Below are 20,610 nucleotides of genomic sequence, written 5' to 3' on the forward strand. Positions count from 1 at the left end.
TGGCGTAAGACTACAAGGTGTTTTTGCTAAAGCGCGATCTAGCCAACACCTCGGTGGCGAGAGGTTCAAGAGGTAAAGAGGTAGAATTGGTGAGAGACATTGTATCTGGTGGTATCTGGTACCAGGTAGAACCTTTCTCAAAACCTATCTCAATAAATTTTCCCTATTACTACTTCTGATACTATACTTGTAATTATCAAATTACTCCAAACAAACTTTGATAATATTTATTTCCAATTAAGGACATTATCCCAGCAACAATTATATTAAAAAATAGTATAATGATAAATACCGTAAAATAGTCAATAATAAGTAAGTGCATATAGTTGTATTACTAGCAGGTAAACATAATTAGGAGCTATCTGGATCTGGATATTCGTGATGATATTATCACGTATGTGGACTGTTTTCTCTTTACAGTATTATCTAAATTGTACAATCAGCATGCAATCCTACTGATTAAGCCTTATTATTAGTTATATACTATATATATACTAAACACGGATAAGAATTTTCATTTAAGAAAAAGTTTTGTCGGGACATGTATGATCGAATTAATCAAGATTATCAAGTATATTGAATATTTAATTGAATACTACTAATATTTTTCAATAAATATATATATTTTCCATAATTAATCATCTATATTTATTTTAAAATAATTAAAAAATATATATGATGAAATTGCGTATTGGTTCAAAAGCTCGTACCATGCATATAATTTTATTTATATATATTTGTTATAACATGTTTATCGCGTGAGAAAACGCTCTGTATTTTGATAAAATGTCACCTCATTTTACAAACAAAACAATAACAATAAAAATAAAAATAAACAATAAATAAAATTAATGATTTATTATCTTACTCTCGCCTCATCTTCGCCGTCATCCATATTGGGGTCTTGATATATATATATATATTTTTTTTTTATTTATATTTTACCGAAATTTAGTTGGCCCATGCAACTATCCCAATAATACAATAATAACTAACTGTTATTTCTCGACTTGGTATACTTTCTGGTTTTAAATTCTCCAGTCATGCTCATTGTACATCATCTAGACCTTTATGTTAATAGTCCAATAATATTTAAGATTTGTGACATCGATTGTCCTTGAAGACGAGTCCTCTTAGTTACGACTTATACTTGTACATTTAATTAAATATATAAAGTTATCTTTAATGGTATAGAAGTAAATAAATAAAAAAAACTAAAAATAATTTTCAATAGGAAAAGATTAAAAATATTAATTAATAAATTAAAAAGGAGTAGGGATTAGTTTGAGATTTATTATTGGTGTTGGTAAGGAAGATAAATAATTTAATAGAGTATCGACTCGTAGACTTTGTTCTTAAAACTTGCAAGTGGTACCAGTCAGTAACAGGTCGGGCATTTGTCCCCACTACTCACTTGGGATAAGCCAATCACTATTTAGTATACTATTTTTTATTTATTTTATTAATAAAATAGCCTGCCGTAAAATCTTTTGACAATTTATTGTATAAATTCATGCATGAAAAATGATGATTGGTGTAGGATAAGAGGAAGCAAAAGAGAAAGGTTTATGAAAAAAAAATGCTATATACAAATAATTTTTTTTTTTTTTTTTTTTTTTTTTTTTTTTCCAATCTGCGATTTCGCTGTTTATTAATAGACTTTGCGCTAATCTATATGCTCTAAGACAAATTCAATCTCGGTTAAAAATTTTTGAAGCTGGTTTCATATCTCTGTTTGATAGCAATCTTACCCTGTCAGTTTCTATACAATCTAGTGCTTCCGAAATAATGTATCCTCTAAATTTTTGTTTTTTATTATATTATTTAATTATTAATTATCAATAAATTTAATACTTATTCAAATAATTAATGTAACTGTAATTATTATATATATACATATATAATAATTATAATCAAGTACGTTAAAAAACTAGTAAAAAACTAGTGACTAGGTACAAAAATTTAAAGAATATAATAATTATGGAAGTCGTTCGAGAAACTGTCAGGGATTTAATAATCACAAGCTTTATCATTGTTATTTTAAACACTCATTGTCTTTTAATTTTTCTAAACAATATATTTATATTAATATATATTTTGTTTATTAAAAGCTTTTATTTAAATTTAAATTGATTGTATCCCCACCCACTGACTCTCATCATTGATGTTTCTAATGAATAGCTTTAATTATTATTATTATTAATATTTAAGTTGTGATAAGTATTAAATACAAGAAGTATCGCTGTTTATTAATACATTTCTGTTTATTAATACTGCTATTTTTGGCGATACAATAAGTCATAGAGACTATAAATATTTAATATCGATAAATATTTAATAAATTTAATTGATAAAGAGCTTTGATTAATTTAAAAAAATAATAATTATAGATATCGATTATAACAAAAAAAAGACAAATAAAAAACTGTAATAATCAATCGATTTGTTGATAGTAGTAATTATAAGTAATAGTAATAACAAGACTATTTAAATAACGATCTGATAATTATAATAATAATAATAATAATTGAAGTTTATAATTGCTAATATATTAATAATATAATATTATAATTTAATAACGCGAGCATCCGCAACTAAAATCACGAACCTTGATGGCAAAGTGGCAGTCCTGCTTCCACTAGTAACTTTAATATTAATTAATATGTATGTACGTATACATCTAATAACTATAGTTCTAGGTTGACGAATCGAGGCAAATATTTGGATTCCGGCCCGCTATGCATCGCCAGAAAATTTATCTAACGATTTCAATAAAATATATATATGTTTATGTTAATAGATATACTTTTATATCGAGGATAAAATTTTTAATAATAAATTTTAAAAATTACTTTTAATAGCTTTCTACAATAATTGCGGGCTGCCTAGTAAATCGATTTTGTCTTTTCGTGGATTACTCACTCGACATATAAGATATATAAGAGCGAAAAAATTAAAAAAATAAATTGAGAGTCGTGGATGTTTTCAAAGGGCCAATTATTACCGTCGAACTTTCTCAAGTAGATGGTTACAAATTTTCCTGTTGTTTTTTTTTCTTCATTTTTTTGTTTTCTTCTTCATTCGTGTACATTGATAAAAATCTCAAGGTTATTAGTGTGTAAATTTTATGTTAGACATTTTCTTTATGAATTTCGATTTGAGATGTTATTGGGTCTTGCGACTGTTGTTGATTGCAATACGCATTAAACTCCCATTTAACACCACCGACTATTTATTATGTATCTTATGCCATTTAGATAAATAATTTTCGTTATTATTATTATTATTATTATTATTATTATTATTATTATAATTATTATTATTGAATAATAATAATAGGTGTTACTGAGATGACCGACCACCAGTGTTTACGACCAGAGTACCGTCTATTACTCGGCTTCACTCTTGCATAATAACTACTTTTTCTATGTATTCATATTAACCTTTATCATATATTATTATTAGTATTACATAATTACTTAAAATCTATTGTTAGATATATAAACCCTTAGCATTGTCAGCTTATATATTTATTATTATTATTATTATTAAATTAAATAATATTTTATTATTAACCCCTGGGTAAAAGTTAGCCAAGCAACAGACGAACTCGTAAAAGTTTTATTAGAGTTAGCCAAGCTTCAATAGTTTAAGTTTACGTAAATATTAAGCTTACGTAAAGTTCTTAATATTAAATATTCATTATTATTATTTTTATAACTATTTAAATTATAATTAATACTCATTCTCACGTGACATGAACATTTTTGTTGCCTTAAATTGAATACTCATCGAAGTTGCTTTTATCTTAAATTTAGTATTAGTAATTAATAATTAGTTAGTTCATGCATTTGACTGATTAATATTATTAGAACAAATTTTAGATAATTAGTTAATTAATTAAATGCGTATTAGAAAAAGCATATTTAGTATTATAATTATTCTATAAATAATAATAAAAATGATAACAATAATAATAATAATAATAATAATAAGTATCGGAATGGCGTAAATGGTGTTTACTTTTTTTTAAATATTTATTAAAATGCGTATCAATAATTTATTATGATTTAAAATTGTTAATCATCTTTGTAAGTACGTGACATTTTTGCAGGCATCTCACGTTAATTGACTATTTTATTTATTTTTTATTTTTTTTTTTTTTAGCTCGCTATAACATTTATTGAGCGTGTTCTTACGACATAAATAGGCAATGATTATAAATTTTTTTTCTTTTTATCTCGCTCTATTATTTTGACTTTAAAACTCGCGCACGCACCTTCCGCGCTCTTAGTGACGATTAAATTTTACTTTTATATTAACAAACTCTAAAATTGAGCGAAACGAGATTACTTTTGCGCTAATGCGTTATTATTATTATTTTTAATTATTATTAAGTATAATCAAAAATTTACTTTACCTAAATCTCGTTTGTTATTAATTAAAATTATTATTATTATTATTATATATTTATCAACTATCAGTAATCATGTATCAATGGAAATATTCATCGCACAGCTTAACAAAACAATTCAACGTGAAATTTATTATTTTGATTAACTCTTTTATTTATTCTGTGATAAATAAGCAAAGTTGAATTGTTTCGTTATTTCTAGTAATAAGTTAATATGAGTAAGTGATAAATTATTTAAGTATCATATCGAGTATATATGTAAATAATAAAATCAGTTATGATTTATTTATTTAGTTTGTTACTTTTCTTTTTTGTTTTTTTTTTTGTTCTCTAGGATTGCGCGCGCGAGAAAGTAGTACATTGTCATAAATATATAAATTTCATATTTTATTTGTTTTTAGTCATCATCGTCGAGGCCCAGTAGCTCTGGTGGTAATCTTCTGTGTCGACAGCAAAGTGTAAGACATAATACACGAGCAGCTAAACGAAACTGCGGACTCAGTGTTCCAAGAATAATAGCTTTCCAAAATGAATTCAATATACCAAACCATACAACAGCAAATTGAAGAAATGGTACCTTTTTACAGAAAGAAAGAAAAAAAAAATAGTTTATAAATTAATTAATTAATGAATGAATTTATTTATTTATAAACGAACCTGTGGAGGTCCATTAACAGTAGAATAAATCTTGAGGCCAGCATAAGGCGCCCATGATAGCCAGAACGCCATAACCAGTACAAAAGACATTATGTGACTTGGATTGCTTAGATTTTCAGACAAGGCCGTGGCATATTCCTTGTCGTGGATCGGAACGCCGGATCTTAATTTCCTCATCATGGAGAATATGTAAGTGTAGGTGTAAACGATGGTTATAACTGAGGGCCCGAGCACGAGAATCGAAAGGGTTATTGTGTAGGCTGCCATATTACCCCAATCGAGCATACAGATGAAGGCTTCACGGTCAAAGATCGGTTTGTTGAAGCCCAGAAGCGGTGGACAGCACATCATTGCCACGCTTATCCACGTGAAGGCCATCCAGCACTGGCATCGTGTTTTTGTTTGCACGGTCTCGTAACGCAGAGGTTTCCTGCACATTTTTATTTTCATTCAACATTATTTATCTTTAAAAAAAGTTATTTTTATTTATTTTTATTTTTAAATTCCTTACCTAATAGCCAAATAACGGTCAACAGACATCCACATAAAAGTATAAACAGACACTGCCAGAAGAGTAATTTCAAGATAACCGACAAGTCGACAAACAACGTCTCCGTATACCCATCTTCTTACGAGAGCTGGATATATGGAGAGTGGAACAACAAGCAGACCGCAGAATAAGTCTGCTGTTGCCAGTGATAGTAAGTAGTAATTTATCACCTCGGAGGGACCTTATTCATAATTTTATTTATTTTATTAATATCATATATATATTTATATAATTTATTTAATCGATAATAATAATAATAATTACCACGAAAGTTGAGGTAAGTGGCGATAATGAGAAGATTTGAAAGAATGATGGCGACGCCGACGACGAAGATGAGGCTCGCCTGCATAAGAGCCTCCACCGAGGGCTCGTCCATGCCGCCACCCCTTCGCGCTGCATCCCCTCACCTTTACTTACTCACCTCGTCACCCTTTCCCTCTTTGGTCTTTATGACCGCCACTCAATCCTGTGTATACTCAATTTTTCCTCTTTGGGTCCTTCAATTACAATAAATTGTTCTTGCGTTTTTAAATAGGAAGTATACTTCCTGATGAATTATTAACTTTTAGTCGGTTAAAACGACTAAACTAGCATCTACTTTCAAAGCTTTAATTCACCAAGGACACGCCTCGTATCGCTAAAAAAAAAAAAAAAATAATTGTTACAATTCTGGTGTTAATGTTCATTCATAAGTATATCGTTTCATTCATGGGCTTATGGTGCGTGACTATTTAATCTTGATTTAACGATCATAAAAAGGTTACTCTCAACGGCTGTCTACTGCTCTATTGTAAATAATACTTAATGGTTGCTTATTATTTTACATTTTTATTTATTTATTTTTTTAGCAAATTGATACATAGTAATTTGTTGTAGATAATTTAATGATCCCATGTCAATGGTCAATCTAAATGTTGTAGTCGCGTCTAAAATAATTTATATAAGATAATAATAATAATAATAAATAAATAAAAAAAAAAGTATAAATCCAGCCGCATGGACATGCGATACCATGGAGTTGATTACATGAAAAGAAGATTACGGAAGCCTTGTTTGCCCGCGTTGTAAACCCGAGTATCAGCATTAAATGAATAATTTTTTTTCTTTATTCTTATTTAACTCAACTTGAATATCGCATCGATGATTCTTTACTTGTACGTTTTATTTATTTTATTTTTTTTCGCAATTTATTTATATGAGTGCCTTGAAAGTTGTTGGCAAAATATCGATTAAACTAATTTATTAATATCTATAAAAGTAACTGTGTGTACGACCTAGCGTGAGAATATACTGAAGAAATCGAAAGTTTTTCAAACTACACGTATGTATTTATTATTATTATTTTTATCAAATGCTTTTACCATATTGTAAATATTTTATAAACTAGTTGGGTTGTTTAGGTGAACAAATTTTATTTCAATGTATTTCACTTTATTTATTTAATATTTGATAGAGCGAAAAAAAACAAAGAGACACTTGCAAGTCTTCCGTTTGGCGTGCTCGTGACCCTGCACTTCAAGCTTTTCCTATCCGCATAAATATATCACTTATCTTGGATATTTTTAGTTAATAATTAAATTCATCGTATTTATTTAAAAAATAATTTATTTCAAAAAAATTAATTATTCATTAAATTAATTTAGAGGAAAAAAAAAAAACTCGGCAAACTAATTTGAATAAAAAAAAAAAAAAAATAAAATAAAAAGCAAAATGTTTATTTAACACAGCATCTCTAAAAGCTTAATCTCCATGTTACAAAACACAGTGCCATCTTTGTTGTCCGTGTTCTATTTAATCACCTACCTTTTAGTTTTCATGCTGAGTTAAAAACGTCTTCTATACTTATTTATTATCAGTACTAGTTGACCATCACAACTCGAGCACAACACATATTATTACTATTATTACTATTATTATTATTATTATTATTATTACTATTATTACTTAAAAATAAAAAAAAAATTAAACCTCACTTAAAACAATAAACGAAGAGTTAAAACTTAATATTTAAAGATATTAAAATAATTAACGGGGGAAAGAAAAATAATAATAAAGAGTTTGTGATTATGAATAAATAACTATCGCCGCGAAGGAGACGGCTGACCGAGTCAGACTTTACTACTGAGGATCTCTGCTGACTCTAGCAACCGCGGGCCCGGGCGTTTCAGGCACAGCGTCGATATATACTGGTAAGGACGCTTGCGCGACCTCAACCCCTCGCAGCCCTCCTCTACGGCACCTCGACGGCACCTCGAAGGCACCTCTACGGTAGCTTGGCTACGGGGGTATGACTAGTATAGCTCTCTGACCACTTCCAACCCTCAATGCCGCACTCTGGGGTATGGCGCACACGCTCTGTGCATCTCTACTCCTCTGAACCAATCCTACGGCAACAATTACTGCAACTGCTACTCTGATACTTGTACTGCTACTATTCCTCATAATCACCATACTCACTATACTCACTATACTCACTATACTCACTATACTCACCATATTCACCAATATACCTACTGACTCTGATTCCGATACTCCCAATTTATATCTTGTTATCCAACAATGCGTCTCTCTACCCTCCATCCAATTCAGTTTTATTTATAACTTACTTTCATTTCATTTTTTAAAAACTCATTTAAAAAAAAAAAAAAACTTTAAATTGTCAGAATAAATTTCAACCCACTTTCAGTGCTATTCAGAGATGATCTAGATTTTTTTTTTCGTGAAAAAAAAAAGCCTTTTTATTATTATTATTATTTTTTTTTTTTAATTTTTTTTTTTGCTCCAAATGTTGAAACTTAAAAGATTATGACATTTTAAATTTAAAAATAGGATCATAAATTATATTTGTCAGTCTTATTATTATGATAATACGTGGCATTTTCCGATAATAACTTTTCAATATTGAGTTTTCTTGGGTGAGAATACATACATAAGAACTACGGAAGCTACGATCACCGTATCATTCAATCAACTTTCTAAAGCTCTTTTTAACACATCCAAGCCCCCTACCGCTTTTCATTGATAAAAAATAACTACCTGCTCACGAGTTGATTAAACTTGTACTACTACTACTACTACTACTATTATTATTATTAATACTACTATTACTTTTTTTTTATCATCATTATCTCATAAAACATATCCATTAGCATTTATTAAAAATTAAAACCTCAAGTTTTTCTTTTTACAATATATAATTTTATAAAAATGTTGATACTACTTTTTACTTTTTTACTTGCAGTTATATATATTCACAATTATTATTATGATAATTATAAATAAAGTAATGAGGTCACACATTCCATTTGGTAGAAATTCATGGGTATTGAAAGATGGATCAATGCTCAGTCACCTCAATCGAATTTGGCACACTTACGATTCATTCAACTTCTGCAACGATCCCACTCAACCACTCATATATTTATCCCCGAGCCACGCTTTCTTTATGAGCTTCATACATACATTTATATTCATTCTAAACCTAGGAAAATACCTACAAATACAGTACATCTGATATAAAACTTGTCTCTAACGGTATTGTCTCCATTGGCTAATAATACTTTGTTATAAAATACAAAAACAAAAAAAAAAAAAAACAAAAAAAAAAAAAAAGCTCCTGAACTCATAATTAAATTTAAAAGACAGAGTAAAAGCAATTACTTTTAAAAAAGTTTTGATGGTATAGGTTTGGGACAGACTTTAACGATTTACGAACATGACAAATACGTTTTTTTTACATAAAAGGTTTTGCTGTTAATGACATTGATATATGAAGAAAAAGATTTATCAAATCATGATTAATTATTAAATTTAGTCTAAAAAAAAAAGCTTTTTTCTTTCTTAATATATTATTGTACTGTTGTTATTGTTGTCGATAATGATCGATAATGAAATTTTTAATATCGATTAAGGTTGTAGAGTGATAAGAAAACAGAAAAGAAAACAATATAAAAGACATAGGAATTGATAAAAGCCAAATACCTGCACTGAGTCGCAGAAGAGAGACAGAGTTTGCAGATATATACTAGCGTACTGGCGTACATGACCGACAAAAGGGGAGCGAAAAAGGGAGGAAAAAGAGAGGAAAAAGAGAGGAAAAAGAGACCGGGAGTGAGTGAGGAGTTGAATTTGGTGGTAGGGGATGTCCTAGACCCTTCGAACGCACGCGACTCTTATTGATCTGGGTAGACGGGGAGTGAGAGTTGTTCTGCTTCCTAGAGGAGTAAGAGAGGAGTTAACATAATAGACAGCAGGCAGGCAGGCAGTACGAATGAGATAACAAAACAGTAGAGTAAGAAGAACTAGCTGTAGATGTAGATGTCGATGAACAAGTAAAAGAAAAAGAAGGGGGAACAGGAGGAGATAGTGGTTGTAAACGGCGCCAGGCTTTCTCAACCTGTTATCAAGAACGTCTTTGTTTAGTCTACGACATTCTACAATAGTCTACGACACCCAACTTGTCCAAGTAGTCACATCAGTAGGATGAGTAGAAATGAGTCGTCGTTGAGTCTCTGAAGGTCTCTCTATCTATCGGCTCTGAGTAGACTAGACTAAATGAAAACTGGGTTGAGGACACGCCGATGCCAACTTATTCTGTAATAAATCTACTATTCGTAACTCGACATCTTCTTCGTCTATTTTTTTATTATTATTCTCGTCTGTCTCCCTCGACTGCTTCGACTTTTTTTTTTACTCAATTTTTTAAGAGGAAAATTCAATCTCAGGATTTGATCGTTTAGTCTCCACTTTATACTAAATAAATTAAATAAAAATAATCAAGTATTAATCGGTTAAAAAAAAATAAATTAAGGTAATATTTTAACAAGACGCGACTTTATTGGGGTACGTTCCATAAACACGACCACTCCTGGTGACTCTGTAGTAGATTTTTTGATTAATTTGATTGACATTTGTACATGCTGTTAAATGAGGCCCGTCGCCGGTTCCCAGTCGCTTAACTTTTGTCCTGATACCAGTTGTCACTGACAGTTTCGGATGCAAAATTAAACTCTGGCGATGAACCTGTGCTGGGGATAGAACCAGCGCTTTAGTTCGCTTGATTGAACGCAGTCGTGACGGAACATGACTACGAATAAAACGTAGCGGTGATACTGCACGTATTGCTCTGAGTATTGGACGTCGGCATGTCCAAAAAAATGCAGCTGTCGTCAGCCAAGTGAACCAGTCATTACCCTTATGACTTGGCGCTTGTTCATGTGTCCAAAGAAATAACATCTATAATATTTTCATTACAATAATATTATTACTACTAAGTTATTACTATTATTAATAATTAATAATATACCTTATTAATCCACTGTCTTGCACGATGTTTATAACTAACAGGTCGTTCAATAGTTCGAAACATAGAATGGCCGTTAATTTAAAATAGTTTCTCTATAATTGATTTTTAAATAATAATTATAAATACTTTTATTTATCTTTCGTCAGCAATTTTTACGGCTATTCATTCATTTTAATCTCCTATCGAGCCACGAATTAATTTATAGATTATAGATAATAAATAGTTAAGTATTAAATTTTATTGCCGATATGAAATTCAAATTTAAGATGATTATTCGTCAGTTGATTATTTAAATAAGCAATTTAATATTTTTTAGTAGCGATAAATTTAAACAGCACAACCAATAACTGATTCAGCCACTTGTATACTTGTATACTTGTATCGTTAATTTTGATTATAAATAATATTTATGATCAGGAATTGCGTCTACCGCATTATTTCGTCGCCTTTAAATTTACAGTGGGGTCACACACCCACTTATCACGCCAAATAATTCACAAAGTGGCAAATAAAAATAGTGTAAAAAAAAAAATTAATAAATAGCAAAACCCATGAAATTTTGACAACTGCCTGACGTTGCTCGATAACAGTCAATTTTTTTTCTTTTTTTTTTTCATTTTTTTTTTCTTTTTTTAACATTCGATATAGCTTTTGGATGCAATTAAAATCTCACTATTTACTATATAATTAAACAAAACTAGTGTAGAAACAGTTTGTCGGTGGTTTGTCAGTATTGAAACAAAGTTTAGCGCATGATGCATCGGTATTATTCCCGGAACGTCAGAAGTGTAAGTAGGTCAGAACCTGGATACGTGACCCGTAAGAGCTTTCATTCCTCTTTCTTTCTTTCTTTTCTTTTCTTTACTTAACTTTTTTTTTCTACTTCTCACGCCCACATTGGGTGGCTCAACACTACATAAACCCTCTTCAAAGTGATCAAGATCTAAGAAATCGAGCTTTCGCTCCACTTTTTTTTTTATCTTTGAAGCGAGTCTGGCATTTCGTTTATTATTCAATAGTTTTTTCAATTTTTTATCACTGCAATTATCTGTTATGAAATATAAATAAATCAATGTAAATATTTATTGTTTTGTGTGGAACGTAGGTAAGTTGTGGCATATATATATGACAAAACACTAACCAAGATCTTATAGGGAGTTTATAGTGTCGTAAAATACCATCGCGTGCAGCGGGATTTATCTTTTTAGTGAGTAAAAACTTTGGCGTGCATCCGTGACCTTGGCATTAAACTATAAGATGTATAGCGCATTGCAGAGATAAGAGTAGTCTCAGCCAATTGGTTATTTTTTATTCATACAAAAGTATATTGTCTCGTATCATCACACTTGTTCAGTAGATCAATCTGCTTTCTCCACTATATAGGTATAAGTATATAAGTATATACTACTTCATTTTTTATATTATTCAATAAATAAAACAACCGACAAACTAAAAGTATTTTTTTATTATCTAGATTTATTATTCTCTATAAAACCAGTGCATTCGTGTAAGTACTTATCCTACTCGATAAATCAATACATTTAATAAAAAAAAAAAAGTAGTAATTTGGAATATGAAAGGAATTATTTTTTAAGAAATAGAAAAAGAAAAAAAAAAAAGAATGATTTTTATGTGAAATTGTTTAGCAATTTACAGAGAACGTGACTGACCTGTGACCCACTGTAGCACACGATAAATCCAGTCACTGCTTAAAGATATTATCTAATGTAAGACATAGAATAGACAGACACAGTATCAACTATTGTATATATATATATATATATATATATATATATATATATATATATATATGTATAGTGAGTATAATGAGAATCGATTCACCGGCCTCAGCACAGGAGTATAATTGAAGAGGTTTGCTGTTGACAACGTGACCTCTTGTGTTTAAAATTTCTTAGTTGCAAAACCTCTATTTGATTCATTGATAATGATAAATGTCTTGTATCTTTATAAATAAATATATATTACAAATGTTGGTTGGATGTTTAAGTTCGAATTGTTTCTGTCATTCAACCAACAGAATTTATCAATAAATCACTTTTAAATACTTTAAATACTTAAAAATAAAAAGTTTGTCTGACGTTTGAAAGTTAAAAGATGTGTGTAAAATATTCACAAGTCAACGATTACAAAGTACAACACCTCGTATCAATCTGAAAAAAAAACAAGATACGTTGTTTTAAAATCCCGGTAGACGAGTTTAGTTGTATCACTGTCGAGAGAAAATAATGCAACGCTTGGGTGCATTGTCCTGTTGAGTCAGAGAACCAGCAGCAGCAGTACCAGCAGCAGTCCAGAGTCATTCAAGGATGTGTAAACTTATATCTATATCTGTATGACAATAAGTATTTACTCAAGTGTTAATGAAAAATAAAAGTCATCAGATTATTCATAAGTTTGTTTATTCACCGACACAGTATATTATTGAAAGATTAACATTGAATGAGTTATATATCCCGTAAATAAAACATTAATCACCGTAACTAAAATCTATTATTATTATTATTATTATATTTTTTTTTTTTATTGTTATTTTGAGTTTAACGGACTGCGGTAAATGCGCTACTCAAGGATGGAGATAGTTCCCTCCGTTTCCTCCACTGCTTGACTGAGAAGTACAATAAGACTAAGATGTACTAAGAAGACCAAGATCTAAAATAAGAAGAGGAAGAAGAAGAAGAAGAAGAAGAATTGTGAAACAGACTACGGAGAAAGAGACGTAAAAAGAAGGCCCATAGGAGAATTAATGCAGGAGAGTAAGAGAGTATTGCTATAATACCTATGGTGGGGACGTATAACCAACAACTCAAGCACGTGGAGACTAAAGTAGTGTTTCTTGGTGTCTCTCGTTTCACATTTCAGTAGTGTTTCCACTGCCTTCAGACTCTTTTATCTTGCTTAACTTTTCAGTAAACCAATTTTTTTTTTCTTTTTTTTTCTTTTTGGTCTATAATCAATTTTACACAAAATAGTCGACATATTACGACAATAATTGTCGGTAACAATGAATCTGATGATAAAATAAATAAAATCGTTGGTTAGTATTTTATATTATATATATTTAAATATTTAAATAAAGTATATCAAGATGAGTGTGATAAATATGATAAATACAATTGGGATGGCTGTGAGTTTATTGATCTTTGTGGAAGTGAACACGTACCTAGGTACAAATGTAGCTGGCCTTGAGTTGCCGTTTAATGAGAACCATAATTCGCATCATAAAACTGCGGGGAGGATTGAACATGGCTGGATAAATTGGCACCGACATCAAGCCAGATCAAGCTATCATGCCCATCAACATAATTCAACTAGCAGACCTGCTCGGAGTCATAATAATAATAATCAGCATAATGGATCGATTGATCTAAACAGCATAACTGGAGTATCATCGGTGCATCATCACGGTGATCATAACGCGGAAATACCAGTATCTGCATCGGAAAAGTTTACTGCTGTTGCTGTTGCCGAGTATTCTGGTACCAGGGCCGTAGCTTACGCCGGATATAACAATAACAATCAAGATCAATATGCAGTCTACACAACTACCATTCCTTCCTACACCAGACATCATTCTGGGTAAGTTGACAACGTTAACTCACCCTCAACTGATATCAGATCATTAATCCCAGATACTTTGTTTAAACACTAATGAGTAATGAGATTTATAACTGATTCAAATCACTTAAAGAACTTAACTCCTGGCAATTTATATAAATTCATATAATTTAGATCTAAATCAAATTCATTTTATGTTTATAATAATATATATATTCTACGTATAGCAATTAGCGGTTGCTGGTCTGCCCGCGGTGAATTGTTTGTAGTTGCATGTGGTTAGTCTGCAGATATGTTTTGTTTCACATGAGAATAAACAAAAGGGGAGAAAAGTAATAACTGGAGCAGCTGCAGTACTTTCGATCCTGCATTGTATATAACATGCAAGCTCGTAAACGCCGGTTTAAAAAACAAAGCAATAATTTATAGCTTTACTAAATTTACTAATAAAATATATTTAAATTATTTGTATTACTTGTATTAATAAATACAAAGACATCAAAAAGAACTTTTACCAAAAACACCACAGAGTTTATTGATTATTTAGTCTACAATTACGTTTTAATTTATTATCAAATTTTATATATGTATATGTTAGTTGTATTTTAATGCAGTGATTTTCACAAGCAATCAATTAACATCTTGTTTGCTGCGTACACTCTGTGGTTACTAAAATTAATGATGTAAAGATGAATAGGTCATAGCTTTAGGAAACGTCAACAAATTATCAAATGCACTTATGTATTATTATTATTATTATTGTTATTGTTACAAGTTGTTAACACAACGTATACCTAAAAGCTTTGTTTATTCTAATTAGTTTTCCATGTACTATCGCAGCTATTGCTTGTAACTTTGGGGTATTGATCATCAGAGTTGAGTAAAATAGCAATTAACGAGTATATCAACTCCAGAAGGTTACAATTCTTTAAATCTTGAGCTTTGTCGGTACAACTTGTTGCGGTAAAACGAGTTCTCTCTTTTCCATATTAGTCACAAACAATGTGATACTAAACGCCGAGACAACGACAGCCTCAAGGTTATTTTGAGATCATCAAGGAAACTCTTTCATTTCCTTCCTACCTTATGTGTCATTTAATACATTTAATACAATAAAAAAAAAAATTTAATTCCAGGAAAACATTTTTATTTATTTTTAACTATTTTCAGCAAAGGTCGGTGTAATTTTGCATACCAAGACAAGTAGATAAACTGTTTTTATAAAAAAATTATTGGATATAATGATAGGATTGGAGTCAACATATACCATATTATTGCCACCAGTAATGTGTAATTACATAAATTGTCTTGTTCAGCAAAAGCAATGTGTAATTTTGTAATTTGGAAATGTTATGACTACTGCGATATGTAAAAAAGTCCCACGGGCAGAGACTAATCTTTTCTACCTTCTCAAGGATGGATATGATCACCCATCGCTTGTATTGTAGGGAGAGTTTTAAAAAATATAAATTTAATAAAACCTTGAATTATGTATTTATTACTTATTACTTATTAGTGTGAATGAACTCACGTACACACGAACATATACATATCATGAAGAGAAAGAACTCGGTGATTCTGAAATTAGCACCGAGTAGTTGTTAGTTTTATACAACCGGAGGATGTTTAAATGCGGATTGTATTTTACGCATCAGCTAAAGTGTTTGTACGATAAATGCATCTGAGAAAATAAATTAATGAGTATTGAATGTCTTCGGAGAAATTTTTTTTATAAAGTTCCACTTCTATATTGTTAATAAGAGTATCATGTTTAAATTAATTAATTAGTATGTTAGTTAGTTACTGATTGAGTAGAATACTTTGTTTTTATTTTTTCACAAGAGTAGCTGGATTTAAAATGAAACGGTTATTATCTGTCTGATGTCAGTCGACAAATAAGAAAAAAAGGAAGCGTGCTGAGTATCTTATTACTCGACGAATAATGTATATATATTTATAAGTTTTTCTCTGGGACTTGTATGCCTCAATGAGTACTGTCAGATCAATCTTATTTCTTTTTTTGTTACTCTGCGTAAATAAAATGAGGTGTCATACCAGTCTACTAAATTATCAAGCTTGAAAGCTGGCGAGAGATGTTTGACATTATCTTTAAGTTTATCTTTTTATTTATATATTTATTTGTTCTCTATATTACTAGAGAATTATTATATAGAGCTAAAGTTAATGGCGATATTCAAAACTACTATCGATTTTATTTCCTCGTAAAAAAGTCTCGAGGCGATATGTAATCGTCTAAGAGGTTTGAAATGGATCCGAAAATTTGTTCACCTCATCCCTAATGTCATTAAGGTAATAACTTTAATACCTTGGAATCTTAAAAAAATGAAAAAAATAATAATTTCAAGGTCACGAGGGATAGAAGACGCGCAAAAAAGTCTCACGGGATTACCGAGATTTCAAGGATTTATTCCTCTTTTTTTTTTTTAACCGAAAAATTTCGAGACTAAAATATTCAGTCTTTAAATATTCCAATAGAGTTTTTTAATTAAAGGATTATTAATAAAACGATTGGTTCTCGGAGCGCAATTTTAAAAACCCATTTGTTATACACTTGAGTTTTATTAAATAATTGATTTATGATTGGGAAAAAAAAAAAATGGGCTTGAATTTTTTTTTTTTTTTTTAATCAATTAACGATAAAAAAAAAATAAACAAAATGACTATTGTTATGACTTGCTAATATAATTATTTCTTTAGGAGACGAGTATGCACGAGGAGTCCAAGTGCCAATAATCACTACTCAGGTCGACAAATAAGGTAAGTAAATAATGACAACAACAATAATAATAATAATATATGTTTAAAGGTCTAAAAATTATTTACGTAATAATAATTTATAGATTTGTTTACACCCAAGTGTCAGCGTCGGCGTCGGCGTCGAGTTTTATTTGTTGTCCTGGTTGGTCGCAAGTAACGCGAACGAGCTACGGGTGTAATAGACGTAAGATATGACCAAGTATCTCTACTTATAGATGATAAATATGATAAATAGTAAATAAAATAAATGATATATTGTGTGACAGCCACAGCCTCAGCCACCTGCGTTTTACCCTGTCACAACGGCGGAGTCTGTGGTCCCCATGGTAAATGCAACTGCCCCAAAGGCTTCACTGGCAATCAATGTCAATTAGGTAACGTACGTTAATTAACTATTTTTTTTCTCAATAATATAAATGTAATAAAAAATAAATGCATAACTTATTTAAAACCGCTCAGAATTTATATATTTTTTTTATAAATAACTTAAGATCAAGCGGCTTAAATACTTGAATAATTTCGCGTGCGTGTCAACATTAAATGCTCTGCAAATAGATTTTTGTACTCTCAAGCATGTCAATAGTTTTTAGTTTACTTAAATGCTTATACTGGCAAAAGGTCATCTGTCTATCTATCTATTCATCTATCTATCTATCTATTCATATATCTATACATATTGATAATAAGATTATTCATAGCTATTATTATTGATTAATGAATCAATAAAATACGCAGCTTATGTTTATATTTTATTATTTTTTAATAACTACAGATATTGATGAATGCATGACTGAAAAACCGTGTGCACAGATTTGTAAAAATTTACCTGGTAGTTACGAGTGTCATTGTCGTTACGGATTTCAATTACAACCAGATGGACAATCTTGTAAAAAAAATGGTTAGTTATTTATTTTATTTTATTTATTCACGTAAATTTATTTAATTATAAAAATTTAAATTATTTAACAGACAGTGATGGTACAGCATTCGAAGCACGAGATTTAGAAAATGACTACGGGATTGTTACAAGCACCCGGAGACCGATTACTGCGAGTCCGCGTGGTATGAATATATTAAATTGTAAAAATATACTATCTTTACTCTGTTGACTAACCAGCAGAGTTCTCATTTTCGTTGTCTGACTCACAATAAAATAAAAAATAAAAAATAAAAAATAAGAGATCAAGAATTGAGACACTCAACAACAACAGCAACAGAAATATAATAATAAAGGATATTTTTTTTTCGCAGATACCGAAAACGAAGTAAGCGACGGTGATACCAGTAAGGGTTACCAAGTTTTACTCAAGAGACTAACCAAGTTAGAAAAAGTATACAAACTTAATACTACATTTGGACAATAAAGGAAAAGAAAAAAATAATAATAATAAATAAAAATTTTAGCAATTTGGTAAAGGAAAACGAAGAGAAACAGAAGTCGCTGAGCTAAATGGAAAAGTAAATGAAGCAGTGGAGGGTGTTACTGAATTGCGATTGGCTGCCAAAAACGTCCTCAACTTTTTACGCGAAAGTTTTGGGCCGATGAGACAGCAAGTTTACGAAATGAAAAACAAATTAGAGTTGGAGAGACGAAGAATTGATTATCTTGTTCAACGATTTACTGAAATTGATCATAAAATTAATTTACAACGTACTGACATCAATGGATAATTTTATAATTATTTATTAAGTTAATCGTCTTGGAATCAGCAATTATATAATTAAAAAAATAATATAATGTAGTGCAGAGTTTTAATCCATAAAATTTATGATTAATTGGGAGTTAATCGATTTTTAATCTTAATCATTTAAAATCAGAGCTACCTTTTTTCTTTAAAATTTTTTTTTGCCTTCTTGTAAGTCTTTTGTTTGATTTAGAAGTAGACTGTAGATTTTTACCACGTCCTTTCTTGTGCTTGGCAATTTTACGGCTGCTCATCCAAACTGGGTACTGCCCGAACTGATCTTTCATTGTCTTTTTGTTGTAAACACGTTTTCCATCTTGATCCATTTGATCTACATGATTATCAGCATCATTTCCATCAGCTTTTTTATCTTTTTCGGCTTGAATTGTTTTTGCATCAACGACTGTACAAAAATTTAATTTAATTTATAAATAAATTTGATAAAATAAAAATAAATAATAAATAATAAATAATTACTTGTCGCTATTTCAGATAATTCGTTCATTTCTACATCCTGCTGGCCATTTTCCTCAATACCTAAAGTTTTCTTTAATCTAGCAAGTTCTTTAACTCCATAACGTTCACGTTTTACTGCTCTGCACTTTCTTCTCCATTTGCTTCTCAATGATTTAGCCATTATTTTATTTATTATCTACAATAACAATAAAATTATTTTGTTTATATTTCCTACGCAACAATTAACCTCAAATTATTTTAATTAACTATAAATCTTTTAATAATAATTATAAGTAAAAAATATATAAGATTATAAATTACCTCTGAATAATTTCTTTAGTTATTTATGATTTTATTTGCTCTCTATTGGTGAATAATTTTATTAATTCTAATACCGAAATACCGAACACGTGTTTTGGATTGCTTTTTATAAATAAGCTGAAATCTTAAATGACTTAAAATAGGTTACGTTTTTCGTAAGACCGTAAAAATGGAATTATAATATTGAACATTGATTTTGATACCTCTGGTGGAGATGATAGCAAGGTCATAGCAAGTTCTACCCGTCATGATCACACTGAAAAGTCGGTAACAACAATATTTCCTTCCACAATTTCATCACATAATGGTAATAACGAAATTCATTGCTCATGTTATCATTTGTTGTTAATTTAGTTTTATTTTATTCATAGTTGTTAAAATAGTTAAAACTCTAATTGATCGATCAACTTTGCTCAAACCTTATATTATTTTATATCACTGATAGTGTGATAGTGATAGTCATCAAACTTTTTGATCAGAAAGTTGATGTACATTAGTTGTGACCAATTTGATGACAATTTACAAGTTGACGACAGCTTAGAGCTTTTTTGTAACTGCTGAGTGCTGACTAATTATATTTTAATTATTAGTAGTAATTGCATAAAGAATATATAAATTTTTATAAAAATAAGTTATAATAACGATAATAATTTAGTTATTTTATTTATACAACCACAAGCAAAAACCTAGAATACAATCTAAACGTATCCGGGTCTTCGGGGTCATCGGGTGAGTACAAAGACACAGCATTAATATTCATGTTATGCATATCCGTATACGTATAAAAAATAAAAAAAATAATAAAAAATATAAAGAGTAGGATTTTAATGGTAATTCAAGAAGCGAACCCAGGGCTTGGAAAATTACC

At 29.9% G+C, this 20,610-nt stretch overlaps 4 protein-coding genes across 6 annotated transcripts; 1 reads left to right on the forward strand and 3 right to left on the reverse strand.

Moving 5' to 3' along the window:
• Window positions 1-4,135: 4,135 nt before the first annotated feature.
• Window positions 4,136-7,896, reverse strand: LOC130670250 (G-protein coupled receptor 52). 2 transcript variants are annotated; one of them, XM_057473561.1, is made up of 5 exons: window positions 7,425-7,896; window positions 5,886-6,118; window positions 5,583-5,802; window positions 5,072-5,501; window positions 4,136-4,991 (listed from the first exon to the last, which is right to left on the reverse strand). In XM_057473561.1, exons 2-5 carry the CDS (start codon window positions 5,995-5,997, stop codon window positions 4,812-4,814), a joined length of 942 nt encoding a protein of 313 aa, XP_057329544.1. In that variant the 5' UTR covers window positions 5,998-6,118; window positions 7,425-7,896; the 3' UTR covers window positions 4,136-4,811. The 2 variants fall into 2 exon arrangements, with proteins under 2 accessions (XP_057329544.1, XP_057329538.1); XM_057473555.1 differs by having other exon boundaries at window positions 5,886-6,258.
• Window positions 6,726-18,951, forward strand: LOC130670214 (uncharacterized). 2 transcript variants are annotated; one of them, XM_057473510.1, is made up of 9 exons: window positions 6,726-6,942; window positions 13,484-14,523; window positions 17,221-17,280; window positions 17,364-17,464; window positions 17,553-17,654; window positions 18,053-18,178; window positions 18,250-18,342; window positions 18,532-18,611; window positions 18,685-18,951. In XM_057473510.1, exons 2-9 carry the CDS (start codon window positions 14,033-14,035, stop codon window positions 18,949-18,951), a joined length of 1,320 nt encoding a protein of 439 aa, XP_057329493.1. In that variant the 5' UTR covers window positions 6,726-6,942; window positions 13,484-14,032. The 2 variants fall into 2 exon arrangements, with proteins under 2 accessions (XP_057329493.1, XP_057329484.1); XM_057473501.1 differs by having other exon boundaries at window positions 6,728-6,942; window positions 17,547-17,654.
• On the reverse strand, window positions 10,408-12,477 carry LOC130670270 (uncharacterized). The gene is made up of 3 exons (XM_057473597.1): window positions 12,068-12,477; window positions 10,927-11,974; window positions 10,408-10,856 (listed from the first exon to the last, which is right to left on the reverse strand). The coding sequence occupies exons 2-3, from the start codon at window positions 10,987-10,989 to the stop codon at window positions 10,440-10,442; spliced, it is 480 nt and encodes a 159-aa protein (XP_057329580.1). The 5' UTR covers window positions 10,990-11,974; window positions 12,068-12,477; the 3' UTR covers window positions 10,408-10,439.
• Window positions 18,952-18,993: 42 nt separating the features above from the next.
• On the reverse strand, window positions 18,994-19,602 carry LOC130670279 (protein LLP homolog). The gene is made up of 2 exons (XM_057473607.1): window positions 19,443-19,602; window positions 18,994-19,368 (listed from the first exon to the last, which is right to left on the reverse strand). The coding sequence occupies exons 1-2, from the start codon at window positions 19,600-19,602 to the stop codon at window positions 19,085-19,087; spliced, it is 444 nt and encodes a 147-aa protein (XP_057329590.1). The 3' UTR covers window positions 18,994-19,084.
• Between the last annotated feature and the right edge of the window lie 1,008 nt (window positions 19,603-20,610).

Source organism: Microplitis mediator, chromosome 1 (assembly GCF_029852145.1).
Source record: "Microplitis mediator isolate UGA2020A chromosome 1, iyMicMedi2.1, whole genome shotgun sequence".
Lineage (NCBI taxonomy): Eukaryota > Metazoa > Arthropoda > Insecta > Hymenoptera > Braconidae > Microplitis > Microplitis mediator.